The sequence below is a fragment of the Phyllopteryx taeniolatus genome, chromosome 8 (assembly GCF_024500385.1).
Source record: "Phyllopteryx taeniolatus isolate TA_2022b chromosome 8, UOR_Ptae_1.2, whole genome shotgun sequence".
In the NCBI taxonomy this organism is placed as follows: domain Eukaryota; kingdom Metazoa; phylum Chordata; class Actinopteri; order Syngnathiformes; family Syngnathidae; genus Phyllopteryx; species Phyllopteryx taeniolatus.
In genome coordinates this window covers 18,220,955-18,245,432 of record NC_084509.1, presented here as the reverse complement: position 1 = coordinate 18,245,432, position 24,478 = coordinate 18,220,955, and the positions used below count along the sequence as shown (strand labels likewise).

At 41.1% G+C, this 24,478-nt stretch overlaps 3 protein-coding genes across 12 annotated transcripts; all 3 read left to right on the top strand.

Moving 5' to 3' along the window:
* The first annotated feature begins 103 nt into the window (after nt 1-103).
* pnkp (polynucleotide kinase 3'-phosphatase) lies at nt 104-9,137 on the top strand. Of its 2 annotated transcripts, none has more exons than XM_061780961.1 (17): nt 104-372; nt 624-665; nt 924-1,199; nt 1,268-1,579; nt 1,858-1,937; nt 2,023-2,080; nt 2,214-2,321; nt 2,782-2,853; nt 3,042-3,090; nt 4,125-4,195; nt 4,334-4,426; nt 4,590-4,686; nt 4,773-4,834; nt 7,903-8,012; nt 8,385-8,472; nt 8,566-8,633; nt 8,749-9,137. In XM_061780961.1, the coding sequence occupies exons 1-17, from the start codon at nt 301-303 to the stop codon at nt 8,867-8,869; spliced, it is 1,779 nt and encodes a 592-aa protein (XP_061636945.1). In that variant the 5' UTR covers nt 104-300; the 3' UTR covers nt 8,870-9,137. The 2 variants fall into 2 exon arrangements, with proteins under 2 accessions (XP_061636945.1, XP_061636944.1); XM_061780960.1 differs by having other exon boundaries at nt 619-665.
* Nucleotides 9,138-9,897: 760 nt separating this feature from the next.
* Nucleotides 9,898-11,240, top strand: LOC133481823 (uncharacterized). Its single transcript, XM_061780973.1, has 2 exons — nt 9,898-10,390; nt 10,731-11,240. Exons 1-2 carry the CDS (start codon nt 9,898-9,900, stop codon nt 11,231-11,233), a joined length of 996 nt encoding a protein of 331 aa, XP_061636957.1. The 3' UTR covers nt 11,234-11,240.
* mfrp (membrane frizzled-related protein) lies at nt 9,941-24,300 on the top strand. 9 transcript variants are annotated; one of them, XM_061780965.1, is made up of 14 exons: nt 9,943-10,078; nt 13,713-13,866; nt 14,737-14,845; nt 15,092-15,229; nt 18,148-18,306; nt 18,399-18,618; nt 19,709-19,839; nt 19,979-20,104; nt 21,283-21,359; nt 21,455-21,603; nt 22,890-23,020; nt 23,445-23,579; nt 23,814-23,941; nt 24,046-24,300. In XM_061780965.1, the coding sequence occupies exons 2-14, from the start codon at nt 13,813-13,815 to the stop codon at nt 24,268-24,270; spliced, it is 1,782 nt and encodes a 593-aa protein (XP_061636949.1). In that variant the 5' UTR covers nt 9,943-10,078; nt 13,713-13,812; the 3' UTR covers nt 24,271-24,300. The 9 variants fall into 9 exon arrangements, with proteins under 9 accessions (XP_061636955.1, XP_061636954.1, XP_061636949.1 ...); XM_061780963.1 differs by lacking the exon at nt 9,943-10,078 and adding an exon at nt 12,924-13,009; XM_061780969.1 differs by lacking the exon at nt 9,943-10,078 and adding an exon at nt 13,034-13,394 and having other exon boundaries at nt 23,654-23,941; nt 24,046-24,184.
* The last annotated feature ends 178 nt before the right edge of the window (nt 24,301-24,478 follow it).

Genomic DNA, 24,478 nt, shown 5'->3' with positions numbered 1-24,478 from the left:
ATGTAAACCAAATAGTTTAGCTCGATTCTTTTCGACTCGGAATCCCGGAAAACTTTGGCGTGACCGGAACCTTCAAATTTACCACGTTTCAAGGCGGTCCTATTACGCTGAGGGACCGAGGGTAAAAGAAATAGCCCAACAGAGAGCCCAATAAATTCTGCCGAAATTAAGATACCGTTCCAAGTGAAAATAAAACATTGTCTTCCAGATATTCGCGACTTTAGTTGTTACTTTAAGGTTGTGTTGCTGCAATGTCCTGCGTTCTGGTTAGTTCATCAGGGGCTCGGGTCCTTCTGGAGGATGGGCGAGCCTTGCTGTTGGGTCGGGGTCCCGACACCGGAGTCGTCGACAAGAAGTGTTCGAGACACCAGGGTGAATTAAACACTCACGCGTTTAAATGCTTCCACCACACTGCTGTTCAAATAGATATTTTGTTGTGTTTTAAAGGCTGCCTGGTCGACACTCGCAACAATATTGAATGTGGACTGTAATTATGTGCCGCTTCCGCAAACTTGCATTTGTTTCTCTTAACACACAAATATTATACGATTTGAAAATATCATCAACTTTTGTTGTGTGATTTTGTGTGGTTGTGACAATCTTCTGTGTTTGTTCCAGTGAAGGTGGTGGCTTGCTTTGAAGACCAGGATGTGGTTGTCACTCAGGTAGGAAAACAAACGCTTTAGAGTTATGTACCTCCCCTATTAAGGAGTCAGCTGTAGCTTTGTTATTCTTTAAAAAAAAAAAAAAAAAGATCCTCCTCTCTTGTAAGACAGCAAAGTTAATATTTATCTTCGCCTCAGGTGTCATCATGTCGAAACAAGTGATGATATATTTGATTGTATTGTCTTGATCTACCCTACATGTTGTACATTTGATAACCGTATACAATCTACAACACGAGTATTATTATTCTTTAACAGCTTGGTCCCAATCCAAGTTTCCTGGAGGGTGAGAAGCTTGGCCGTGGACAGTCTGGTAAACTCAGTCATGGGGGCACCCTCTACCTGGTCAACCAGCAATACCCATTTCAAGTGTGCTTCACCTCGAGCTCGGCTAGAGCTGCTTCCAGTACGGTACAAGGAGGGCTCAAAGATACAAACAAATCAAAAGGTGGGAAGAACGGGAATGAAAAAAGGTCACCTTGGAGTCTACCTAAGCGCAGTATGAAGGATTTCTTTCATACCTCTCCCATGAAGGTAAACTAATTTGCTTACTTATTTAACTGCATTTTAGAGGCAGATTTGTGACTGCCATCTCTGTCTAGTCTTCAAAAAGGCCGCTTAGCCCAGAGAGAGGGCGTCCTGATGCAAAGCGCCAGAGAGGGGATGAGGAGGCCTCTAGTGGATGGAATAAGGAGGAGGCGAGCGAAAATGAGGATGAGAAACGAGTAGAAGAAAAGCTCAAGCAGCTCCAGGACTTGGCAGAGATGGCCATGAGTCAGAAATATAACAAGAGCGCCCAGCCTGCATCATCATCATCATCTTCTTCTACCTCCCCAGCCTGTGTAAACAGCGTTTGGCAGCAAATTGGCAATCTCATGCTTTATACTGCAGGAGGCGTCAGAGGAAGTGACAAGGTGGGCCACTGGTTGAATACACCAACCTTAAAAGTTTGTTTATTCATTTATGAGTATAACAACAGTGGAATTATTCAACAAATTAAATGTAACAGATTTTTTAATTAATTATTTAATACCATTTTCTCGCTATTAAATGTTTAGAGTTGGTTGCCAAATCATAATGGACATCCGATCGTGCTTTAGTTTTTTTTCCCAACTATCAAGACGCATGGTGGTATTTAATGCTATTGTGGAGGTATTATTAATTATAGTAACAATTGCAATGTATTCTCCAGATTGCTGGGTTTGACATAGATGGCTGCATTATCACCACTAAGTCTGGCAAAGTTTTTCCCACTGCACCGGATGACTGGAAGTATGTCTGTTTCTCTGATGCCCCAAAATCCAAATGTGTCTTGTCCCATCCTGTGTTTTGTCTTATTTGTGTGTACCGTTAACAGAATTCTCTACCCTGAAATTCAGCCTCGTCTGGCCAGCTTAATTAAGAAAGGATACAAGGTGGGAGGAGCAAAACTTGACATACTGTTATGATATTAGATATACTATAAACAAGACATAGACATTAAAGCCTATTTAAACAATCAGTTGTTGTATTGGTTTGTTTTCTTATTCCCCTTTTCTCTTCCTCTAGGTGGTCTTTTTCACAAACCAGATGGGAATCGCTAGAGGAAAACTGAGGCCAGAAGTCTTCAAGTCGAAAGTGGAGGACATCCTGACCACACTACAGCTACCTGTGCAGGTATGGGTTGAGTTCATGACTTTTGAATGGCAAAGGAAACAATATACTGTAAACAAAGAGCATGTATCAAAAGATTATGCATTTACAAAGATAATTGTTCGATTATTATTAGATTCCATAAATGTACATAATATTGTGGCCAGTTGGTGTACATCCTTTACGGACCACTTTATTTGGGCATACTTGTCTTGTACCATATTGAACCCCCTTTTACCCTCTCAATTTCCTTCCTTTTTGAACATCAAATTGTGGTTGATATTGTTTGGGTGTAGTTAATCTTGGAATAGTATTGTTGCTTGTACATTGCGGCTGTTTGTGTAAATAAAGTATAATCAGCTTTCTGAATATATCCTGGATCCAAATTAGATGAATTTTCATATTGTGCAAACGTGTAGTCAAAATTTGCACTCTCGTTTTAGTATACACAAAGCTGATGTGTGGATTGTGGTCTGTTTCAAAGGTGTTTGTAGCAGCTGGTCCGGGAATCTACAGGAAACCAGCAGTGGGAATGTGGAATCACTTGTGTGAAAAGGTACATTTTGGTACAGCTCATTCAGACGAAAAGCACATAAATTATTTATACTGAGGTAGAAGTTAAAGCATGTCTTGCAACAACTCAGATCAATATTGTGTGGCAGCCTTAAACCATTTGACTTAAAGTGAGTGGAATGTAAACACAACCACATGTTATTTGTTGTATTTTGTGATGTTCCTACACAGGCCAATGATGGTGTTCATGTGGACAACTCACAAAGTTTTTATGTTGGAGGTGAGTCTGTATAGGAAGTGTTGAAACCTTTTTCTGCGTGACAATAATAACAATGCATTACAATAATAAAAAACACTTTTCTGGACACTAGTATAACAAAACCAAGGTGTTTTTTTAATTAAATCGAGACTTTATACTGTCCATGTTAGAGAGTCACTCTATGGCGGTTTAAATAGCCAAAATATGGCACGTTTAACTACATTCTTCCATTTGTATTACTATTGCATCATATAACAAAAATACTGGATATCACTATCCATTCATCCATTTCCTGTAGTGCTTTATCCTCACAAGGGGGGGCATGCGGGAGCCTATCCCAGCTGACTCTGGGCGAGAGGCGGGGTACACCGTGAACTGGTCGCCAGTCAATCGCAGGGCACATATAAACAAACAACCATTCGCGCACACATTCACACCTAAGGGCAATTTAGAGTTTTCAATCAACCTACCATGCATGTTTTTGGGATGTGGGAGGAAACCGGAGCGCCCGGAGAAAACCCACGCAGGCACGGGGAAAACAGGCAAACCCCACACAGGGACAGGATTTGAACCCCGGTCCTCTGAACTATGAGGCAGATGTGCTAACCAGTCGTCCACCGTGCTGCCTGGATATCACTAATTAACCTTAAATAAATCAGAGGCTTAAAAATAATTTTATTGAAAAAGTCATTCGAAGGAGAAAGGGAATGTGGACTCTGGATCATCAATTTTATGGACACCGTGTTTGTCATGTTAGTGAGTGTACAACTTTTGTTGACAAATGCACATTTAAAGAGTTGTATTTACCATATTGGCTCTTTGGTAAATTGGACTTCACAACTGTAGGGAAAGCACTGGAACAAAAAAGTCCACATTACATATTTCATTCAATACATTTCATTTTCATGTAATAAAAAGCAAAATTATGTTAAACTGTTTCAAAATGTTCCAGGTTAAAACATCTCAGACTATGAGACAGTTATAGTATTATAAGATGCATTGCATATTGGTGTGTGTGTAGCAAAGGTACTGTATCATCTGCTTTTCCCCCGAAGATGCTGCAGGTAGACCTGAGAACTGGGCTCCAGGGAAGAAGAAGAAGGACTTCTCCTGCAGTGACCGACTGGTTAGACCTCTTTGTACTATACTTAAGTGTGTGTTTTTTTTCCCCCATTAAAAAAAAAAAACAACTGACAAATTCATGCATAGGTGACTAAAATCTAGCAATATGTTGTATCACTCAATGTATTTTTCACGTCTGCAGTTTGCTCTGAATCTCAGCTTGCAATTCCACACACCAGAGGAGTACTTCCTGGGCTGGAAGAGCGCCTCATATAGTCTACCACAATTTGACCCTGTGAGTGAAAATTACGTACTGCAATCTGAAGACTTAATGAGTGAATCAAAATGTTTTTGAGTTACTCGACTTCACTGTCTGACTGCGTGGCACACAATACCATATATACTGCACTAGCCAAATTGTCTAGATTTCTGTTTGAAATTGAAATGTGAATTCATAGAGAAAACTTGACTCCACCGCCAGGCTGTATGACCCGCCGTCTGCGTCTCTCACCTTGAGCAAGATAGAAGTCATTGTGGCCGTGGGTTTCCCCGCATGTATGTGAATGGTCCGAGTGAGCCTCAGTGTGTCTTGTGTGTATCACTCAACAACATCCTCCTAATTGCTTGTTTTTACTTTTCAGCGGGCAAGTCCACATTCTTCCACACCCATATTGTCCCAAAGGGTTATGCCTACGTCAACAGGGTGAGAAGTCACAAACCCTCAATGTGGTTATATAGAGTTGCAATAAAAATGATCCTCAATCCTTGTGGTAAATTATATTTACAGGGGGTCCTCGGTTTACTTCATACAACAGTTTGAGGTTCCGAACTGCGTGACTTCACAGCTAATGTAGCTACCTGAGATGCCGGTAACGCGTTACTCCAAAATGCTAACATTTTGAGTAACGAGCAAAGTAATGCGTTACTTTTCCAAGGAAAGTAATTAGACTACAGTTTACTTCTTAAAACCAACAATAGTTACTTCTGAGTCATCAATGTCTCTCTCAAATGTATAAATTTGTGGCTGGTGACGCGAGCAAAATGCGATACAGCTATTCAATTGGACTAAGCCATTAACGCAGACCACTAATTAAAAAAAAACAAGAAAACAATTGGGAGGTGATTGTTGATTCTACAATGCACATGTACAGTAGCATAAAAGTGCAAAGAAATGCACAATTTCACTATCGCCGCACTATTTTTGTTATTTCCCTTAGTAAAAAGTGTATTTGATTGTTGTTACTTTTTTACTTACACCTTAAGAATACAGTTTTACTGTCGTGTTAAGCGCGCAAATTATTGTGGGTTAATTATTCATACCGAAGTGCGCGGTCATAAATCTGTCATGGAGGGCAAGGACTGGCTCACTGAATGACTTACAATACATATCTTAAATAATAATATTTACAATCAAAAGTGAGAACTTTCAACTTCGTCTGTAGTCCGGACTGTGAGCTGGTTTAACCCGCTGCACGGCTGACCTCACGTAGTAAATGCTTCTCTTGTATTACTTACTACTGTGTTAGTTAGCATAAATTAGTGATAGACTACGGTGTGTTCTGATTTACGTACACGTTCAGGTTAACGTCGCCGCCATAGGAAGTAACCGAGGACCATCTTCATACACACGCAAATAGTTTGCAATGACATAACAAAAAACGTAATTTAAATATCTCCACACAACTAACATTACAATCCGTATCTCCAAATTCAACACAGAATGTCACTTTCAGTGAATAGTATGCCATTTCACAATTATTCAACCCTATCTTTACAAGTATCTTTATTACTTTGTAGAACAGCCTGTCCTGAAGTCCGAAAAACATACATAAGGTGCTACTGACCCACAAGAACAAGACAAGACACCCACCGCATTCATTCATTCATTCATTTTCCTCCGCTAATCCGAGGTTGGGTCGCAGGGGCAGCAGCCTAAACAGTAAAGGGAAAAATGGATTCAATCAAGTTTCAGGAAATTCCATGAGGAAACGTGTGTCTTCTATGAAGAAGCTGAAGCTTAGTTAGGTGTCAGGTCAACAGTCTCAAGCAGAAGATGTCCTGGAAGGTTTTAAACTGGTCTTGTGGGTTTGGAAGAAGGCGGTCACAGCAGGCAGACTCCAGTATTAGATTAGCGTGGCATAATTGTCTTGGAGGGGCACTTGCTCATGGACATGATAACAGCAGTCAGGATGCAGACTAACATCCAACTAGTTGCAATTAATTTTGTCTGCAGCAGGACTTGAACTGTGGACCTTTGCTTCCGAAAACCAAGTCCTGACAGATGAGCTACTGTTGAGCAAAAAATTAATGACTTACCAGCTTTGTTAATTTAGGAAGGTCCTCAGTGATTTGCAGATGTGATTTGAGAGTTCAGCAAATGCCGTCAGGGGCCCCCTGCTGCCGGGTCACGTTCAGCCTCAAATCCGGCAGGAGGATGTCCGCGGAGACGATTCACAGTCAAACTTAATGCCGGAAATTGGTGATAAGATAACCTTAGACCAGAGGAACCTTCTCTGAGAGGAGTCTTTTACGCCCTCTGAAATATCTGTCAAAAACTAAGACTTGGAGTGCCAGATGTTGTGATCACAATTACAGTTCATTAGTAAAAAGCAAAAAAGTTACAAAAGTCTGGAGATTACAAGTCTCCCGGGGGACAGACATTCCCTCACTTTCCCCAACATGTCTCAAAATTCTGCGCAAGCAGTTACAAGTAGCAACAGTGAAGGAAATGTTCTTACACGTTTCCAACTGTAAGGAGGAAAGGAGAGGGATAAAAGTCTCCCAAATACCTGTATGTCTTCTAAACTATAAATCTGAGTCGCCCACCTAAGTCTAAGGATAGAGGGAGAATATCCATCCATTTTCTTTACCGCTTCTCCTCACTAGGGTCGCGGGCGTGCTGGAGCCTATCCCAGCTATCATCGGGCAGGAGGCGGGGTACACCTCGAACTGGTTGCCAGCCAATCGCAGGGCACATATAAACAAACAACCATTCGCACTCACATTCACACCTACGGGCAATTTAGTGTCTCCAATTCATGCATGTTTTTGGGATGTGGGACGAAACCGGAGTGCCCGGAGAAAAGCCACGCAGGCACGGGGAGAACATGCAAACTCCACACAGGCGGGGCCGGGGATCGAACCCCGGTCCTCAGAACTGTGAGGCTGACACTCTAACCAGTCGCCCACCGTGCCGCCAGAGGGACAATAGTTACAAACAAATCGTGAGATCCCTTTTGAGGTGAAATCGTGAGCAACTTTTGTCGAGCCTTAGTTTCTCTCTGCTCACTCTGTAACCACCTCTTTATAGTCCCTTCTCACTCTTCCAGGCAGTGCAAAATACTTGAACAGTGGGGCATCTTATTTTTAGGGCCACTATGAGGCAAGCCATGAATTTTGAAACGGAGATAATTTTAGCACAGCCAGGTGTAAAGCATGAATAGGACAGTCATAAATGTCTATGAATGGACATTATAAAAGAACATCATATACCCAAGGATAAAGTACAAGGTTTAGAATTAATATGATTTTAACACAAGTTGAAAATATTTCAAATTACAAAACCCTACTGCTGCCCATCGCCATCCAATTGAAAGGAGCTCTGGAAATTGGAATCATGTGTCTTGATAGGAAGATGGCAGGGTGTGGGGCCGGAGCCAAATTCCACATTTTCACTGCAATAACAGCTCTTGATGTGATAGAAGTCTGGGACATTTAAAGTCTCTCCTGGCATGTGATGATCTTTTTTTACATTTTTTGTCTCTTCTTCAGGACGTGCTTGGTTCATGGCAGAGCTGTGTGGCGGCATGTCAGCGTGCTCTGAAGGAGGGCCGCAGCGTCGCCATAGACAACACCAATCCTGACCTCGAGTCCCGCAAACGGTAGACCACGTGTTTTTCTTAAAATACTGGGATATATTTATCCATACTTCAATTGAAGGCTTCAGTTATTTAAAAAAAATAAATGCAAGATGAGAGATGAATGTACTGTATTTTCTGCAGGTGGGGAGTTCTCTGTATTACTATAATATATGATGTAAACCAGTGGTTTAAAAAGTTCATCTTAAAATGAAAATCAAAACAATGGGTGCACTGACTTTCATCTTTTCCTGCACATGGTATCCACAGACATAATACTTTTGTTTTATATTGGCTGCACCAGAATTCTGTTATTCCTGGATGCCCCGGTTCAATGAATATTGAATGAATCATTTTTGTGTTTGTCTAAGCTCTGATTCTGTTTTTCTCTTCCAGTTATGTGGATGTGGCCAAGGCAGCAGGCATGTCCTGTCGCTGTTTTCACTTCTCAGCCACTCTGGAACAAGCCAAACACAACAATAGAGTATGATTCATCTTTATGCACTGTCACAGGTATTCTGTTGATGAAATAGTTACATTTTCTTTCATAATGCATTGTTGTTATTTTTCTTATCAGTTCCGTGAGATGGTGCCCTCAGACAGCAAACATATGAAAGTTAACGACATGATTTTCCAAAGCTATAAGTGAGTAACATCACCCAAGAACAATTACCTTTAGTTCTCTTTAAGTCCAGTCTTTGCATTTTGGTTTTGCATATGTTGCACTATACTATCGCTCTGTCTTTCTCGTGATGAGCAGGAAACACTTTGTGGCACCGGCTCTCTCCGAGGGATTCTCCGAGATTCTCAATATCCACTTTGTCCCTAACTTTAAAGACAGCCAATCAGAAATCTTGTTCCGACAGTTCACTGAAGGCTGATGGTCCCAATCACGTTGATGAACTATGTAAGAATAATTATTCTAAATGGTTAAGCTGTGAGAGGTGAAATTGTACCAGCAAGCAAGACACAACTGAGAAAAATTGGTAAGGTTTCTTATTCACCTTTACATTAAGTTTAGCAGTTAAGTGCACAAAATTAACATTTTCATAATGTTGTGAATTATTTCTTAAAACTGTGTATTACAACATGGCTGTGAGAGTTTTGATATCACACTTCGACTTGCAATAAAGAGAACAGTACAACACACTTTTTGTCTATGGGCAAAGGTGCTTTTTCATTTTTGCTTTGAAGAGACATCTTTTTCACAATTGAAACAGTTCCCGGGTCTCTCAGTTACACAACTGTGACATATTTTAATCAGAATACCGCAAAAATGAAGAATCATAGATACACTTTAACATCCTATTTGTTGGCCAGCTGAAATTGCCATGTTAAAGTTGGCCCCATTTCATGCAAGTGAGCGACTGGACACCATATAATGCTGAGCCAATAGCTAGCTCGGATTTTGTTACCACGATGCCCGCCATACATAATTTAGCTTTTACGCGGCTGCTGGCTTCCCCAAAATTAATGGAATGTATTTTTTTTATTTATTTAATGTTGGTTGGCTAGCTAAACAAGAATTTTAAAAAAATGTGCAATTTGAGTTTGATTCAAAGTGGGTCAAAAAGGTGGGGAAATATCAATTGGTGGTTTGGCTTTTCCACTAACACGTCATCACTTCAGATTTCATTTTAATCTAACCGATTGTGCTCGTTGTTTTTTTGGGAGTTTTCCTTGTAATCTACTTTTATTTAATTTCTTACTTATATTCCCGATTTAATAAAATCTCAAACAGCAGGTGTTAAATTGCATGTTAACTCACTCAGATTGCGCGCGCTGTTTGCACCACCAAGTAGTGGAGAGCGTTTGTGGTGCCTCAGTGTGAACACTAGGGGCGCTGTGTAAAAAAGAAAAGAGGACGTAGAAATCTAGATGAAGAAGAAATAATATCCGAAGAAGAAAAATGAGTCTAGTTTATGTACAAGTTAGCGACATAGATGTTGTCTTACCGCTTTCGGTTTTTTCGCCTCAGGTAACTCTAATAGTTTCCAGGATGGAAAATGTATTAGAGAACCGCAAGCGCAAAATGAAGTTTGGAGTGAGGGAATTGGCGGTGTTGGTGGAAGAGGCAAACAAACATATTGGTGAGTTACAGGAAAGAAATCTGAATATATCCCGTAGAAATGCTATATGGGAGACAATCTGTAAGAAAGTCAATGCCGTGGGTAAAACAAGGAGAACGCCAGATGAGGTTAAGAAAAGGTGGCAAGATATCCGAAGAAGAACAAAGGAAAAAATGGCTCAGAATAAGACGCCTGCAAATAAAACAGCTGGGGGACCGGCGGAAGACATACCGCTGTCTGCCATTGAGGAGCAGTTGCAGTTAACCTTCTGCGATGAGAACATTATTGGAATCGAGGAGTTTGACATCCTTCAACCAAAAACTGAACGCAAAGGTGGGTCCGTGGTAACAAACAATTTATTGCCTTAAATGATGTGTTATCTTTTCAAAAAATGTGCACCTCATTTCATTTACAAAATTAGTCTGTGATTTTTATTTCACAGCATTACAGACCGCTGACTTTTCCGTTTGCCCAAGTTGTATAGGCATACATAGAAAAATGATAGTCTGTAGCATGTATTTTTATTGTTGAAAAACAAAATGACTCAACTCAATAACATGGTGCACACAAACGTTAGTTTTGTGCAGTTATGAGTCACAAAAAAAATAAGTCAACATTTTCAATGCAGTTTTCCTTACGATTTGTATAACGACGATTGTTTTTTTTTTTTCAGAGTCTGCATTAGAAATTCCAGAATCCTCACCGCACTCAAGTCAGCCAAAGTCACCAATTGATACTGCTGCAGAGCCCCAAAATCATGCACCTTATGAGGACATTGACAAGGAGTTGCTGCAGCAACAGAAAAATCAGTCTGCAGCACTTCAAAATGGCTTGCAGTCCATTGTACACGAGGTGAGAGCTGTGTCCTCTGTGATGCGTGCGTCCAGACGGGACACTCAGGCCATCGTTGCGCAGACCAGGCAACTGGTCAGTGCCGTGTCTGACCTGACGACAGCCATCCATGTCCTGACAAGAGTGATAGAAGACGGGGTACGGACAGTCGGGACTCAGAGGTCCTTCTGTTCCAGTGGCCCCTCAACTGAGCTGACAGGAAATGAAGATGAAGTGGAGGGCGCAGGAGGAGCTGAATGTGAATTACGCTCACGTGAACCACAGCGTAAACTGCGAAAACGTAAAACTACATTGGACGAAACAATTTTGACAAAAAATACGTAGCTGGGCAATTTCACTATGAGCATTGTTTTAAAATTTTGGCCGGGTTTTCCGTGCTTTGACAACTGAAAGGGGAAGTTTGCAATTTAAGAAAAACACAAACACTGTCATATTTGTTAAAACTGACAGTATGACCTAACAGTAGTACATGATTAAAATGATCTATGAAATAATCAGCCCTCCATGGCCCATGTTGTACCTCTGCAGTACCGGTAACTTGATTTGCAAGAATCCACCGTCCGTCCGTCCATCCATCCATCCATTTTTTTTCCCGCTTGTCTGCGGTCGGGTTCCGGGGGCAGCAACGTAAGCGGAGAAGCCCTGACTTCCATCTCCCCAGCCACTTCTCCAGCTCTCCCGGGGGTGTCCCAAGACGTTGCTAGGAGACCGTTTCTCCAGCATGTCCTGTCTTCCCCGGGGCCTCCTCTCAGTGGGTCATGCCCGGAACACTTCACAAGGGAGAGGCATCCTACCTTGATGCCTGAGCAACCTCATCTGGCTCCTGTCAATGCGGAAGAAGCAGTGGGTTTTTTCGAAGCCCCTCCAGGACGACCGAGCTTCTCAGTCTTAAACCCCACCACGCCTGAGGAAAAACAACCAATCAGAGACAAAACATGTGACTGATGAGGTGTCACACAATTGCCAGTACATCCCTGCGGCTTCGTGCTGACTTGTTTCCTTTTTACTCCAGAAAAGCACCTTAATTGTCTGAATGTTATTGGTTTTAATTTATTTTTTTGCTAGGCTGCAAAATCTTTAAGGTTTCAGCCTAGTTGAGAATACGAGCCACAACACATTTTTGCTGGTGGTCTTTTTTCTTTGTTGGCCTACTGCATGAAAAATGTTAACGATTGTATACCTCAAATGGCTCTTGAAGAATGGCTTTGAATCAAATGATTACACGTCTGCTCTCCTGCACTTTGAGGTTGTTCCACATGTATGACATCATGTTCCAACCGGGGATTTGCTATGTTGTTTTTTTGCCGTGTTTGATTAAAAACACTCCATGTAAACATTTGTTTCTACGCAAAAACAGTTCCAAAAAGAGGACGATCTCCTTGTTTGGTAGTAGGCGATTTTCTGTGCACACACGTGTACTCCAGTTCATGACACAAGCACATCACCGAACCTTCCAGGAGAGGGGGATGCTTTTATTCAGTTGTCCTACAGTTACATTTTATTCATAGAATTCTGCTGCATTTCTGTGTTAAAAGGCTCTGATGTTGAACTTCGGGTGCACAAGTGTGAAGGCAGGGTGAGAGGTTTAACCAAGATATTTTTTTAAGTATTGGGACAGCTTACCATGACCATTACATCTACTTGTAGAAGAAAATATGGAGTTGGTCGCTTCTGTGCAGATGTGACTGTGTCCACTATTCTGGAACACACAATTTTGGAGCCCTTATGTGAACTATTTAATTGATATTGGTGTGTCCCAACATTTTCCTCCAGTAAAGCACGTTTGAGAGGAACTCTGTTGCTTTCAATTTGACATGAACGTACAGTACACAGCTTATAAGTATTTTATAATGCGTTTTTGTTTTTGTGGTCAAAAGTCGTTTGTTTTTGTCTCTTTCATCACATTTTAACGCGAGCTCTCTTTAGAAATCTGTTTTGATATTCATCTGTAGAAAATGATGATTGGAGTACTCTTACTGCGCTGACTCAAACCCTCTTTGTAGCTGTCCCTCAGCTCAGTGGACACAGATGTTTATAGATGTACTTTACATGCATATTGGTCCCATCAAACGCTGTGAAAACTATGAACACGTTTTCAAGGTGAGCACAGAAGAATTACCTTGTTCCACTTCCATGCTAAGATTGAAGACGATGACGAAACGCAGCTCTTCGTTTCCAATTACTAATTTGGTCTGTAATGGACATTGTTTTGAGATTGAGGACAGAACCATTGGTCTGACGTGGACATTGTCTTGAGATTCAGATCTTCTCTTTCCCTGCTTTGTGTCCTTAAGCCCCTCTTTGGAAGGTCTCAGAAGAAAACTAGTTTCTTCTCCCTGAGACCCCTAAAGACCGATTCTATGTGACAACGCCTTGGAAGAGGTTTGCTTATAAACCTACTGACATTGAGATGATTGCCCAAGAGTACATGTCATGTACACTGATTTGGTTTATGAGAAATGCTTCTATCCACATCTCCTCAATGGTGAATTTAAGCTTGCAATTCTCCCCCCAATGAATAAAACATAGGTTAGTGTAGAAAATCAGTAATAGCCGAGGATTAGTGGACTTGAACGAGGAGACCCACCTTTCTGGGCCCCCTCCTTCAGGGCTTAGTCCTCAGCTGACTCGGCTTTGTTCAACACTAGGAAAGAGTTTTTTCAAGTATTTTGTGAGCGTTGACAACATCACAAACCAGGAGAAGTGCAGATATTTTGGAAACTAACAGATTATTATTATTATTTTTTTAATACATTCCTATTTGGATATTTACAACATAGTACTGTTCTAATGCACATTGTAGGTCTCACATCAGTGGAGCTCACCACTTGGACTAATTAACATTTTCTAATGGATGCATGGAGTTCTTCTGGGTTGGCTAACAGTGGAGCAGTGGGTCAAAGATGTCTGATCTCAGCCAAGTAGTCATTGACTCTGATGCCTCAGACATTTACAAGGTGAGAAAGGTCAATCATGATGGTGGTTGTACTTGCTTTAAGACAAAGTAACATAAGAACGTGTATCATCATTATGTAGTTAAACTTTTATTGTTATAAAATGTCAATTGTTATCTGCTTAGATGGTTGGGATATATTCCTCTACCTTTGTCATTTATTGATGATTTGGCATTGGTCAACATTTTCAGTAGAATATGCCCTTCCTTGGTGAGAATTCATGTCTGATAGCAAACATGCATTAGTAAAGTCGTATGGCGGAAAACACTGAAGAGTAGACCGTTATACCAGTTGTAGTTCAGTGTTTGCAATCCAAATCACTAAATTGACTTTATGTTGTGTACTGTCCGTGACACTACCTTATTATTGGAAGTTGGCATGCAGTGTAGGATCATACACAGCAAGTACAACAACAACAAAAAAGACAGTTTTCCTTTTTCTAACAAGTACTGGATATAAATGGTCAAGGGGCTTCCTCATGTATGTCTTCAAGTGCGACTGTGTTTACAATAATGAGAACAGTGGAAACTCTCTGCACCTCTGAACGAGCTGCCAATAAGCTGCATCAAAAATCCATAATAATGCCCCGTTACTGACGATCAAACTAAGAGAGATATTGATTTAACCGTTCATTTTTCTTATTTTGAATGTACTTTGCAGTGGTGCCAACATAGATTTCCTGTTTTAGCTACTTTAGATAAGCAAGTTATTAGAAAGTTCTTGCAGTTCTTCTCTGATGGTGACAACATGACACAAGCCCTTTATCGGATCCAATAATAACATTGCAGGTGTAACCATTGTCTCAAGTGTGTGCGTGCAAGTGTGTATGTATATATATATATATATATATTTCTTCTTCTGTTCTTTGTCCAGAATGTGTTCTGCAATCCTGCCTTTGAGCTGGAGCTGGAGCGAGAGGAGCGCGTGGAGGGATTTCCAATGACCTCATCCACCCCTGAGCCAATCAAACCACCAACAACTGGTAGGTTTGCAAGTGCAATCAATGAATACAATGTGTCATGGGCATCAAATAGCAGCTGCAGAGTATTTCAGCATACAAACAGATGACAGCAGTTTGAGAGTCGCAAGTGACTGTACTAACGTGAATCTCCTGTGCAATGTTGTTCAACTAGTATCTGTGAATTGTACAAGATGATTTTTAGTACGAGTGCATGCTTCCAAATGTCTTTCCACATGTCCCTATTAATGTTTACGTGTAAACATTCAGGCCGAGGGTGGGGTCTCTTTGTGGTGTGTGTTGTTCCATTTCGGGGTGCAGGTTGCGGCTGGGGGAAGCTGGCGGTCTCTGCTGCTGCCGCGCTCCTGGTTGCAGCTCTCGGCCTGACATTGGCCCTCATCCTCACACGTGAGTCTCTGCCTCTTCTGAAAATACAAGAGTACAATAAAATAGAACCTGATCACAAACATATCATATACAGTATACAGACCTGAACAAATTCATCAGACCGCTGCTGCTTATTTGTCACAGAGAACATCCAGCATCATCAAGTGCTTTAATCGGACTCTTTGATTTTCAGTGGCTTCTCAGTGTTTTCCCTTTTTCAACAAGAATGAGGAATTTCAAACGGAATTCACCTTACTCTATCCAAAATCGACTCAGCTCACAATCAAGCATAATATTCGACAACCAAAACTCATTTTCTGTTGGAATTTAAGTATATAACTATAATCACACACACAGTATATGGGAGAATTACAACCCCAATTCCAATGAAGTTGGGACGTTGTGTTAAAATTAAATAAAAACAGAATACAATGATTTGCAAATCATGTTCAACCTATATTTAATTGAATGCACTACAAAGACAAGCTATTTAATGTTCACACTGATAAACTTGATTGTTTTTAGCAAATAATCATTAACTTAGAATTTTATGGCTGCAACATGTTCCAAAAAAGCTAGGACAGGGTCATGTTTATCACTGTGTTACATCACCTTTTCTTTTAACAACATTCAATAAACGTTTGGGAACTGAGGACACTAATTGTCTTTCCCATTCTTGCTTGATGTACAGCTTCAGCTGTTCAACAGTCCGGGGTCTCCGTTGTCGTATTTTACGCTTCATAATGCGCCACACAGTGGGAGACAGGTCTGGACTGCAGGCAGGCCAGTCTAGTACCCGCACTCTTTTACTACGAAGCCATGCTGTTGTAACACGTGCAGAATGTGGTTTGGCATTGTCTTGCTGAAATAAGCAGGGGCGTCCATGAAAAAGACGTTGCTTGGATGGCCTGTTTGTCCGAAACCTCTATATACCTTTCAGCATTAATGGTGCCTTCACAGATGTGTAAGTTACCCATGCCATTGACACTAACACAGCCCCATACCATCACAGATGCTGGCTTTTGAACTTTGCGTCCATAACAGTCCGGATGGTTCTTTTCCTCTTTGGCCCGGAGGACACGACGTCCACAATTTCCAAAAACAATTTGAAATCTGGACTCGTCGGACCACAGAACACTTTTCCACTTTTCATCAGTCCATCTTAGATGAGCTCGGGCCCAGAGAAGCCGGCGGCGTTTCTGGGTGTTGTTCATAAATGGCTTTTGCTTTGCATAGTAGAGTTTCAAGATGCACTTATGGATGTAGCGCCGAACTGTATTTACTGACATTGGTTTTCTGAAGTGTTCCTGAGCTCACGTGGTGATATCCTTTACACATTGATGTTGGTTTTTGATGCAGTACCGCCTGAGGAATCGAAGGTCACGGGCATTCAATGTTGGTTTTCGGCCTTGCCGCTTACATGCAGTGATTTCTCCAGATTCTCTGAACCTTTTGATGATATTATGGACCATCGATGATGAACATTACAGTTTGAACATTCAATATCTTGTCTTTGTAGTGTATTCAATTAAATATAGGTTGAACATGACTTGCAAATCATTGTATTCTGTTTTTATTTATGTTTAACACAACGTCCCAACTTCATTGGAATTGGGGTTGTATATAAAAAAAATCTAAAATTCTTGGACAGCAATGTTGATTATATTTTAGCATCATTTCAGTATAGAGCTTAAATCATAGATACAAAATAATATTTTGGTTTTGGGTTTTGTTTACCAACACTGTTAATTTATGGCATAAACCTTTCATTGGGTGGTGGCCTACTGACACATTACTGTATTTAGTGATAGTGACAATTCTGCAAGGGGTCTGTGCTTCTACATTGTTGTAATAAGGAGTTATAATTATTTTTTATACATATTTGGCTGACAGCATGGTGGATACTGGTTAGCACATCTGCCTCACAGTTCTGAGGACCGGTGTTCAAATCCCGGCACCGCCTATGTGGAATTTGCATGTTCTCCCGGTGCCTGCATGGGTTTTCTCCGGGCACTCCGGTTTCCTCCCACATCCCAAAAACATGCGTGGTAGGTTAATTAAAGACTCTAAATTACCCATAGGTGTGAATGTGAATACGAATGGTTGTTTGTTTCTACAGTATGTGCCCTGTGATTGGCTAGCAACCAGTTCAGGGTGTACCCCGCCTGTCGCCCAAAGATAGCTGGGATAGGCTCCAGCACGCCCGCAACCCTTGTGAGGATAAGCAGTACGGAAGACGAATGAATACATACAGTATTTGGCTGAGAAGCAGTAGCCCGAGAAGAGTCAAAATTCTAAATACTGTACTGCAAATACTTTTCTTGCTAATTTAAATCATTGTCAAATAAAAGTATTTAAAACTTTTAATAGTTTTTCAGTATATAACAAAATACTTTGTATCTGTTACAGAACTGTTATCAATTTCAAAATGAATGAAAACTACTTTGTCCAAAAATACTTATCGTCACATTTTTGTGACTGTTTGTTAGCCAGCCACTAGTTTTTCATTCAAACACTTTAGGAGTGACGTTATATGTTATATGTTACACGTTTTTTTTTCTCCCAGTGATGAAGCTGTAATGAGTGAGCCCTATGAATACATGAATGTTTCTGGAGTGAAGTGACCGGTAAATCATCCAAAGGAGTTGTTGAGACTGTGAAGTTTTATAACGCATCACAAATAGTGTGATTACATTGACACAGGAAGATAAATTAGAATTTTTAAAATAGTACATCAGTCAGTAAGAGAGAGTATAGTATAATTTCCTGGTCTGTTGCTTACCCAAATGATTACTTTGCCTACATTTTTTTATCATAAAAACATTAATGAACAGCAGTAGCAAGAGTATTTTGCAGGTAAGGGTGTTATTGAAATTGATTATATAATGGCATTATGTAGAAGACTTCAAATCTCATATTACATTCTGTTCTGGATGTAGAGATTAAAGGTCAAGAGTTTGAGGAGCAGTTGTTGTCTACCAGCCCTTCAGACCTGTTCAGTGCAGAGGGTGGAGAATTACCCACAATTCCTGCAAACAGAAGCCAGCCGGACAGTACGGCAGTACCCCGCCCTGTTACCACCCCCACGACTGAAACACGTATGACACAAACAATATGACATCTCTTAATTATCTGAGGCTGTTAACTTTTCCAGTTATGGAGCAGACAAATGATTATTTTTTTCTCTCAGGCTGTGGCGGAGTTTTGACTGATTCCGAAGGTTTTTTCAGCTCACCAAATCACCCTGGCTCCTATCCCCCCAACACTTTGTGTGTGTGGGTGATCCAAACCACACCCCCTCACTTAATTCAGATCCATGTGTCCTCTTTGAATGTGGAGGGTCCATCTCCCTGTTTGTTTGACTGGCTGGAGGTGCAAGACCACTTAGAGCACAGCTCCATGGTCACAAGGTTAGTGGACCTTCCCAATTGACAGATACACAATACAGTACTACAATAATATAACTCAAGCACTGATTCTGAATGCCCTTGGCAGATTAGCTCGACATGGCAGCACTTAAAGTCTGAAATCTGATTGGACCAACAAGTAAACATCCACGTCCATGTACTGGAAGTGCAGTGCAGCCAAGAGAAATGTTACAAAATGAAGAAAATAGACCTTTGGGAATAATTTAATACAATTTCATGAAACAAATATTAGAATTTAGATTATCAATGTTGGTCAGTGGGGCGGCACGGTGGCCGACTGGTTAGAGCGTCAGCCTCACAGTTCTGAGGACCAGGGTTCAATCCCCCGGCCCCGCCTATGTGGAGTTTGCATGTTCTCCCCGTGCCTGGGTGGGTTTTCTCCTGGGCACTCCGGTTTCCTCCCACATCCCCAAAACATGCATGAATTGGAGACTCTAAATTGCCCGTAGGTGTGAATGTGAGTGCGAATGGTTGTTTGTTTGTGTGTGCCCTGCGATTGGCTGGCAACCAGTTCAGGGTGTACCCCGCCTCCTGCCCGATGATGGCTGGGATAGGCTCCAGCATGCCCGCGACCCTAGTGAGGAGAAGCGGCTCAGAAAATGGATGGATGGATGTTGGTCAGTGTTTGTTATAGTGTAGTCCGGCAAAGAAGGCCTTACTGGCCCTCTACTATCCTCCCATCACTGGTATAGAGTAGTAGTAGTGTTGAACAAATGTACCAACCAATGTACCAACTTAGCAGCATTGGTGATTGGCAAAATGTATTTTTTTTGTTTCTTTGTTTCTGTAATGGTTAATACACCAGTATGTAGAAGCTGATGCTAAATGTATGTTTTTATCAATTCATCTTCTAATTTACTGGGAGGAGGGTGGGTGGCGGGGGCGTGTAAACAATAGTAAGGCACATTATTATTTCATGATTAATAGGTCAAATGATAATTATTTACTGATGTTCCTGAAGAGAAAAATGTTTTTTTTCTTTTTGTGGTGTAATGTTAGGCTTTGACCTGGCTGAAATTTAGGTGTAAAAAGGTGAATTGATTTTGAAATTCTCAATTTGTCTCTTATGCAGGTTCTGTGGCGCCGTCGCTCCACCAACAGTCAACACAAACAGCAGCACCGTATGGGTGACCTTCCACTCTGATGGCAGCATTGCAGGCAATGGCTTCACAGCTCAGTACAGGGCCTTGGCACCTGGGCACAGTCAGTGGTTTGTGTGCATGGATGACAAACTAAAGGAAAAGCCTTCCTTTAGTTTGTTACCTGTCTGTATACAATATGTGCGTGTGCCAGTGTCCATCTGGTAATGTGCATCTGTGTGCTTTGTGTGTTTGTTTCTCAGAAAGTTGCTCCAGAGAAGAGTTCATGTGCGACAGTGGACGCTGCCTGCTGCCCGTGTCTGTGTGTGACGGTCATCCAAACTGCCATGACCAGAAAGATGAGGCCAACTGCAGCCATAAACACAGTGGTGAGAGATTATGAAATAAACACTTTTTAAATTGTGTTTATTGTATTTATATTTCAATTTAATACACACGCTGAGAAGATAACGTTTGCGTCGCAGAGTACCAGAATTCTAAGGGTTAGAAAAAAAGCACCATTTTGTCCACGTTCCCACCTTCTGTATAGCAGAGAGAGACAGAAAAATATATTCTATTGACCATCAGAGTCTAAAAAAAGTTTTTCGTAAATGAGGTAATGAGGGCTTCAAAACTGCACCAAAAAGAGCACTGAATACCTTGCTTCCATTTGTAGCATACTATCTTTGTGCAAAGACAACACTAAAACAAAATTGCTGTCCTACGACTTTTGCACAGTAACAATACTCTACCTCCTACAAATTCCTGAACTGTCCGATTAAAGTCACACTCAGACAAGAACAAACATTTCCCAATGCGCCACCACCCCTGTAAAACAGAAAAATACAGTTGGTAGCAAAGTAGTTTTTGCATAATCTTGGTGATAAACAAAACAATCTGGATCATCTCCAGAAATTTTATGGCGACTCTGCACAAGACGGACGGGTGGGATAATTGGATGTTCCAGGACGCCGCAAAATCTGATTAAAATTGTTCCATTTTCACAAACAGTATTGTACAAAAGTCCTTGGGTGGCATCAGATTCCTCTCTCTCTCACTGTCTGAGCTTTTCTTGTCAGTAGTGTGTATATATTGGAAGAGATCTTGGATAATCAGTACGTTGTTTCACTTTTTTTCTGAGATGACAAAAAAACCCTTTGAGAATGTAACTAGAAAGTGAAAAATTGTAGGAAGCTAAAATATACTGCAGATAGCAGAAAAAAAAACTCCCCACTTAAATTGAAAGGCTTTAATTGATGTCATTGTTAACACCCACACACTGTACTGAATCTTTCCTACTATATAATATACGCTGTAAGGAAAAAAAAGCCATTAAACAGCAAAGCTAGTGTTGCCCAAGACTTTTGCACAGTATTTTACTGGACTTGTCATAACACACAAACCCACACACTTGCAACCAAAAGCATGAACTCCTTGTCAGAAGTAATCAAGGGCGCCCTTCACACTACTGCAAAACCAAATTTAAAATACAATTTTCTCTGCCCCCTGTCAGTCACGGGGCCGAGAATGGTGGCAATGAGTGTATAGCTGTTCTGTTCACCCACAGAATGCGGCGGGCAGAAAATTGGGTCATACGGCTTCCTAGCAAGTCCAAACCACCCCAGGCCATACCCTCACCAGCAGGTACATTCACAACCATTGTCTGCTGTTACCATACTCTAAACAAACCATGAAAGGACAATTTTATTTCCATTTTGTGTCCCCTCGTTTGCCATTAGTTTTGTGTATGGCACATATCTGTTGAGGAGGGTCACGTTATCATGCTGCGCTTCAATAACTTCAGCCTGGAGACACAAGATGTGTGTGAGTTCGACTATGTGGAGGTGCATGACAGCGACAACATTGGAGCTGGAAGAGTTCTGGGAAGGTAAGACATACTTTGGTTTTAATACTGGAATATATTATGTGGACAGAAGTGTTGGGATTCCTGGCCATTACAATTTGTAATGATGTTTGGTTGTTAATACGTGGTTCGGTTCTTATTTGGTGCATTAAGGAAAAAATGAAAAACAAACTGCTTATCTTTTGTGTAAACAGGAACAGATTTAATGAATTTCAAAATTAAGCATCAACATCTTATTTTTTTTATTTGGGAAAGTGCAACATTACATCAATAGTTTGTCGTTTTAGGAAATGAAGGATGCAGACAAGTGCAACAGTAACAATTTGTACAGTGTGAAACACAAGTCCAGGAAAGCTTTTGCGGGCTACTTAAAATGACGTGGAGGGCCAGATTTAACCCGCACGTCTTGACTTTGACACCTGTTATATTGAATAGTGGTTCTCAAACTTTTTAAACCATGTACCCCCCTCAAAAAATACTTGGCTCTCCCAGTGCCACTATAATGACCAACATTAAAATACAGTAGCATAGTAGGCCCAAGTGTTCATCATAAATGAGACAGATGTTTTATTCCTAAAAAGAATATTTCATATTATTTGTAGCCACTGTAACATTATGCTCAGTTTGAACATTAACACTGCGCTTAAGTATAGGAAAATGAAAAAGAAAAAAGCTTAAATAGTGATCTAATACAAATGTATTGCACATAAAAGTTTAACAAAAATTGAACCTAAATAAATGTTTGAAAGCAAACACTTCTAAAAGATTAAATGCAAATGTATTAAATACTGTACAAGTTAACTGTACTTAACAAATTTTTTGGATTATTGGATTTAAAAAAATAAATAAATAAAGTTTCAACCACTGTAATATTATGCACAGTTTGGACATTTAATTCAGTGATTCTTTCAAGTACTACTCGAGAGAGCCTGCGTGCCAGACATTTCCAGAACATAATTTTGAGGTCAAATCTATGTTGGACCTGAGACAGGGTCTGCTGGCTCCAAATTTTTGTTCTCGTTCATCTCGAAGGTGTTTGGAAAACGTGCTGGAACAGAAAAGGATCTTCCCCAAACGCTTCCCACAAAGTTCGAAGAATAAAATAGTCCAAAATTTCTTAAGGGTAAGCTGAACATTAAAAGAATTCTATGGGGTCTTGCCCAACCCAGTTGATAAAGAAGTTTGACTCAAAACGTTTGTCCCCATAATGCACATTAGGTGCATGTTCCACTTATCTGATTTTTGTGAACTGCAACTTTCACTGCAATCGTTCTGGTAGCCTGCGGCAAATTCTATGTTTTCTGTCTCAGGTTTTGTGGCACCACCCGCCCACCAGACCTGACCTCGTCCGGCCAGCACATGACTGTGCTGTTTGCGGCTGACGAGGGAGTGGCTGACAGCGGCTTTAACGCGACGTATCGGTCCATGTCTCTGCGGGATAGTGAGTTATTCCTCTCAAGATAATATTTTGTATACATTAATATGGGTTTTCACACTGGTTAACTTTTATATTCAATGCTGTTCTGTGCTGCTGCTCACTATTCATAAAATTAAGGCTATTGGACTTTATTTTTTTGAACTGAAAATGTACTATATCATTTACAGGTCCTCTAAAGGTCAAATTAAAGGTTACGAGTTCATTTTAGGTTCTTCCTTAAATTTCACTCTAAAATCCAATATCCCTCACTTTTTGCGGGTGGTGCATGCTTCCAAATCAAAGGCAATGTGCTCATCACTCATATTTTACAGATGCAAATCTACTGATCTGCATAAGGTGCCATTGTGACTCAATTTGTTGAACACTTATCTCTTCCTTCTATACCCTCCTCCTGTGCCTTTTTGTGGTGTCCTTTGCTGCTTAAAAGGGACATGTGGTCCGAGGCAGTTTGCCTGCAGCAACGGCGAGTGTCTTCATTCACAGTGGTTGTGTGACGGCTGGAACGACTGCCCTGATGGAGCAGATGAACAAGATTGTGGCAACTCCACTTACCCTCCCTTCAGTGAGTAAATGCAATGTCTGACCCCCAATCAGAGGGTGTGACCGTCACTCAAAGCTTTTTTGTTATTTCTGCAGCCATGGACAAGAGAATAAATGGAGCCGTTTTGTCACCTTTCACACAAAAGATATATGCTTCTTTCTGGGGAGTGGATAGCAAAAACATGGGCCCTGACCTTTTTTTTTTGAGCAGAGGTCAATACTCGACTGGAATATGCCTTTTTCTTGATGCCACCAGGTTCCACGTGCGAAACCATAGAGGTGGAGATGTGTCTGGGTCTCAGCTACAACCTCACCTCATTCCCCAACATATGGCTCTCCATCGCTGATCAGAGAGAAGCTACCACACTACTGCGACAGTACAGGGTATAGTGTCTATACCGTTACCTTCTCATTACATTCTTTTTGGGAAAATGGGCTCCAGTCATGACTTAAAGTTCAATGAATAACTCATTCCTCTGTGGTCAAAGGTTCTGATGGAACTGGCCTGCTTCGAGCCCTTGCGGAGACTCATTTGTGGGATGTTCTTGCCACAGTGCAGCCCTCGCGGAGGCGTCCTGCAGCCGTGCCGCTCTGTCTGCTCCTCGGCTGAGCAGCAGTGCAGCCAAGCCTTGGACCTTTTCTCCTTCAGCTGGCCCTTCAACTGCCACCTCCTGCCCGACACACTGGACCCCATGGAGTGCTCACTACCCTGATTGCCACAAAAAAAGTGTCTTGGAAATGTATAAAAAATAAATAAATAAATAAAAAAAAAAGACTGACAGATTTCAAGTGACTAGAAAAGCCCTCGAACATTCCAGCACTTCTAATATTGTAATTTGCTGGCCAGGAGGCCAGTGAACATCTCAATAACAGCAACCTTCCTAAAAGAAACTGTCATGGTGAAAGGTGCAAGAAAACATC